This window comes from Rutidosis leptorrhynchoides, chromosome 10 (assembly GCF_046630445.1).
Source record: "Rutidosis leptorrhynchoides isolate AG116_Rl617_1_P2 chromosome 10, CSIRO_AGI_Rlap_v1, whole genome shotgun sequence".
Classification (NCBI taxonomy): domain Eukaryota; kingdom Viridiplantae; phylum Streptophyta; class Magnoliopsida; order Asterales; family Asteraceae; genus Rutidosis; species Rutidosis leptorrhynchoides.
The window spans coordinates 252,524,580-252,527,809 of NC_092342.1; the positions used below are offsets into that span (position 1 = coordinate 252,524,580).

General features: G+C 38.3%; 1 protein-coding gene across 1 annotated transcript; it reads right to left on the reverse strand.

The window, feature by feature from the left end:
- Positions 1-2,546: 2,546 nt before the first annotated feature.
- On the reverse strand, positions 2,547-2,906 carry LOC139870958 (uncharacterized). Its single transcript, XM_071858718.1, has one exon. The coding sequence runs from the start codon at positions 2,904-2,906 to the stop codon at positions 2,547-2,549; it is 360 nt and encodes a 119-aa protein (XP_071714819.1).
- Between the last annotated feature and the right edge of the window lie 324 nt (positions 2,907-3,230).

Consider the following 3,230-nt stretch of genomic DNA (forward strand, 5'->3'; position numbering starts at 1 on the left):
CTTTCGTAGATCATCATCTCAACAAGGCTTATTCACGGTAAACTAGACCGGAGAGTTAAAATCACTTAGTCCTTTACGCTCACATATTGCAATCAACATATATCCTGTCCCAGTTACAGATTTACGTTCGATTAAGTGGCGCCATCCATGGGACCATAAATAGAACTGCAAAGAAGTTCATAGTTCACTAGTGATTAACTAACAAACTTCTATCTTCTTGTTTGTGGATGTTCTTGTGTAAAAAGTAACGATAGCAATGGCATACGGTCATAAACCTGGAAACAATCAATCATCCCCTCTCTAGATAACTAGTTCGATAGGATTGAAACAATCAAACCCAGAAAAGACATCTGCTAAGAACCAGGCACCAGAAACAGGAACTAGCAATTTCCTAGGAAAATCGATGATGTCGTCAACTTCTGTTCCTCCGGTATCGTATGAAGAATCACTAAGGTCGCAACCTCGAATGTCAACTAAATACTGGCGAATAGATGATGATATAGAGGAAACTCCTCTTACAACTGTGGGTTCAATACCTATATATTCTAATCCAAATCCAACACTTAATACCAGATGCGCCACTGATTCTGAAAGCAGTTTTGTTCTTAGTTTAAAGTTATGCCACAATCGGTGTAAAATTAGGACATGAGGAAGACATGTGAGATTCAAGTGGAAAATTATGTGATACCGCCATATTTTTAAACACGTTGCGAAAGCATTATAATAATTAAACAATCTTAATTAAGACAAACTGGATATATACAAACCTAATGTAACTTGCAACTAATGTTAAGTTATTACAAACATGTGTCACGTGACATTACAAAAAAAAAAATTGAAATTTTAACTAGGAAAAGACACATCAGAGTTCTTCGTAGTCAAACATAACATCACCATGTCCGTCTTCTCCCCTAAAGCAAAATCTATAGAAGCTAACAGCCTGCAGGGAGGAGATGGAGGTGAATTAGCACGAAGTTAAGTGAGTGCAACTAACTACAGCCAATAGTACATAACATCAGTTATACTAATCATGTCATCACATCTAGCATAAACATCACCCATAGTGCAGTCTACAGAGACTTCGGCGGTCCGGCCGAACCCACAACCACCACTTGATCGGACTGGGGCTTACCGAAAGTTCCTCGCACATCCATGAATGAATAAATCATCCACATGCGACGAACGCATCATTCAAACATATACGAACATGAATGCTTTCCGCCTCATGAGGAACTCAACCTGTAGGTTGATCTCTCCTACCTAGGCCGCCACATGATAGGGACGTACTATGCTCCAACGCACAAGGCATCACATAACAAGTAGTCATCACAGAGCCATAACTAACTAGAAATAATAGTATGTTAATCTTAACAACTCAGGAAATCATAGAATAACAAGCTATTATATACTATAAATCCTCAATTAGTCCCACTCATCGATTACCGGAATAGATCAGATGTCTATCTACTGAGTGTTTTCCTTGTTCTTATCACCTGAGAATAACATAAACCAAGTTAGTATAGTGCTCTAATTAAAATTAGACACACGGAGAGCATAATGACACAACAACAACACTTAGCAAAAGTTTCATAACAATACACCGTCGGTCGATAGTCTATCACCATCGGTCGATGGTCAGTCTCCATTGGTCTATGGTCTAAAATAATATCTGCTCGTCGAAGGACCTACACTATTGGTCGATGGTCTACTCCATTAGCCGAGGGCCGACTGTAGTTCATCAGCTACATCAGCAGCAAAGTGACAGGTTTCAAGCATAATTTTCCAAATCTTGATCTTGGAGTTGTTTTTGACCTCAAAACCAACCATATCTTGTAGACAAAATGTTTTGGGACATAAACCCACAAATTATACACTTAAACAACATTATTTTAAGCAATGTTGACCCAAAGCACACTTTTGTAAAACCTAACACAAAAACCCAATTAATCATTGATTTGGATATGAAAAGTGGACGATTTATACCTTGTTTGAACTCTTGAAATCCATAGGCACCATATGCCCACAAAATAAAGCTTCCAAAAACAAGATTTGATGATTAGGGTTCAAGAGGTTAAAGGTGATAGGTGCGTGAGTGTGTGAGGAAGAGTCTAGAAAGTGAAATGAGGAAAGGAGCTGCACATACACTATATTTGGGTTAAAACCCATAGCCCACATCACACGGGTATTTACCAGTTATCTGAAATCTTTCATACGTCGTTAGGCAGTCTAATGGAGTCCAATTTAAATAAACAAACCTGTTTTGTAACCCTTGTCACAAACTAGTCCTACCCACATAGTCAAATAATAATAAATATTATATTAAAATAAAAGCACATATTGACACATAAGCAACTTAAGGGCAAATTCGTAATCTTACAGCTAGACCCGGTCTAAGGGTGTTACAAATCCACCCCCTTAAGAAGATCTGTCCTCGAAATCTGGTCAAGGTCAAACAAATAGAGATAGTGCGCGCTCATTAACTCCTCGGTTTCCCAAGTCATGTTGGCACCCAAACTGTGCCACCACTTAACCAATACCATCGAAATCTACTTCTTTCTCAGCTTGGCAACTTTCTGGTCAATTATACAAATCGGCTCTTCCACTAACTTCTTATTCAAATCAACCTTTAAATCTTTCAACAGTAAAAGTTGCGTTTCATTCTCTACCTTACACTTATGTAGATAACATATATCGAAAGTATTATGAATACTGACTAATTCTGGCGGAAGATTTAAAACCACTGTCTGATCATTCAAAATCTTACTGATCATAAGTGGCCCAATAAACCTCAGTGCTAATTTACCACGTTTATCGAATCTGATAATCCCTTTCCACGGCGAAACTTCCAGATACATGCGATCACCTACATTAAAGGTTACCAGTCCTCTACACGGATTTGCATACATCTTCTGTCGATCTCCATAGACTTGTAACTTTTCTCAAGCAATCTCAACCTTTTCAGTTGTTATCTGAACAATTTTGAGGCCTGCAAACTGTTTCTCGCCCGCTTCTAACCAACACGTAGGAGTTCTGTACTTGTGACCATACAACATTTCATGCATCAACATTTTGATACTCGAATGATACGAATTATTGTAGTCGATATCGAAAGATGTGAATCCCAAGAACCACCATATTCTAAAACACATGCTCTCAACATATCCCCTAGTGTCTGAATCATTCGTTCACGCTAACCATCTGTCTTTGAATGATAAGATGTACTTAGATTC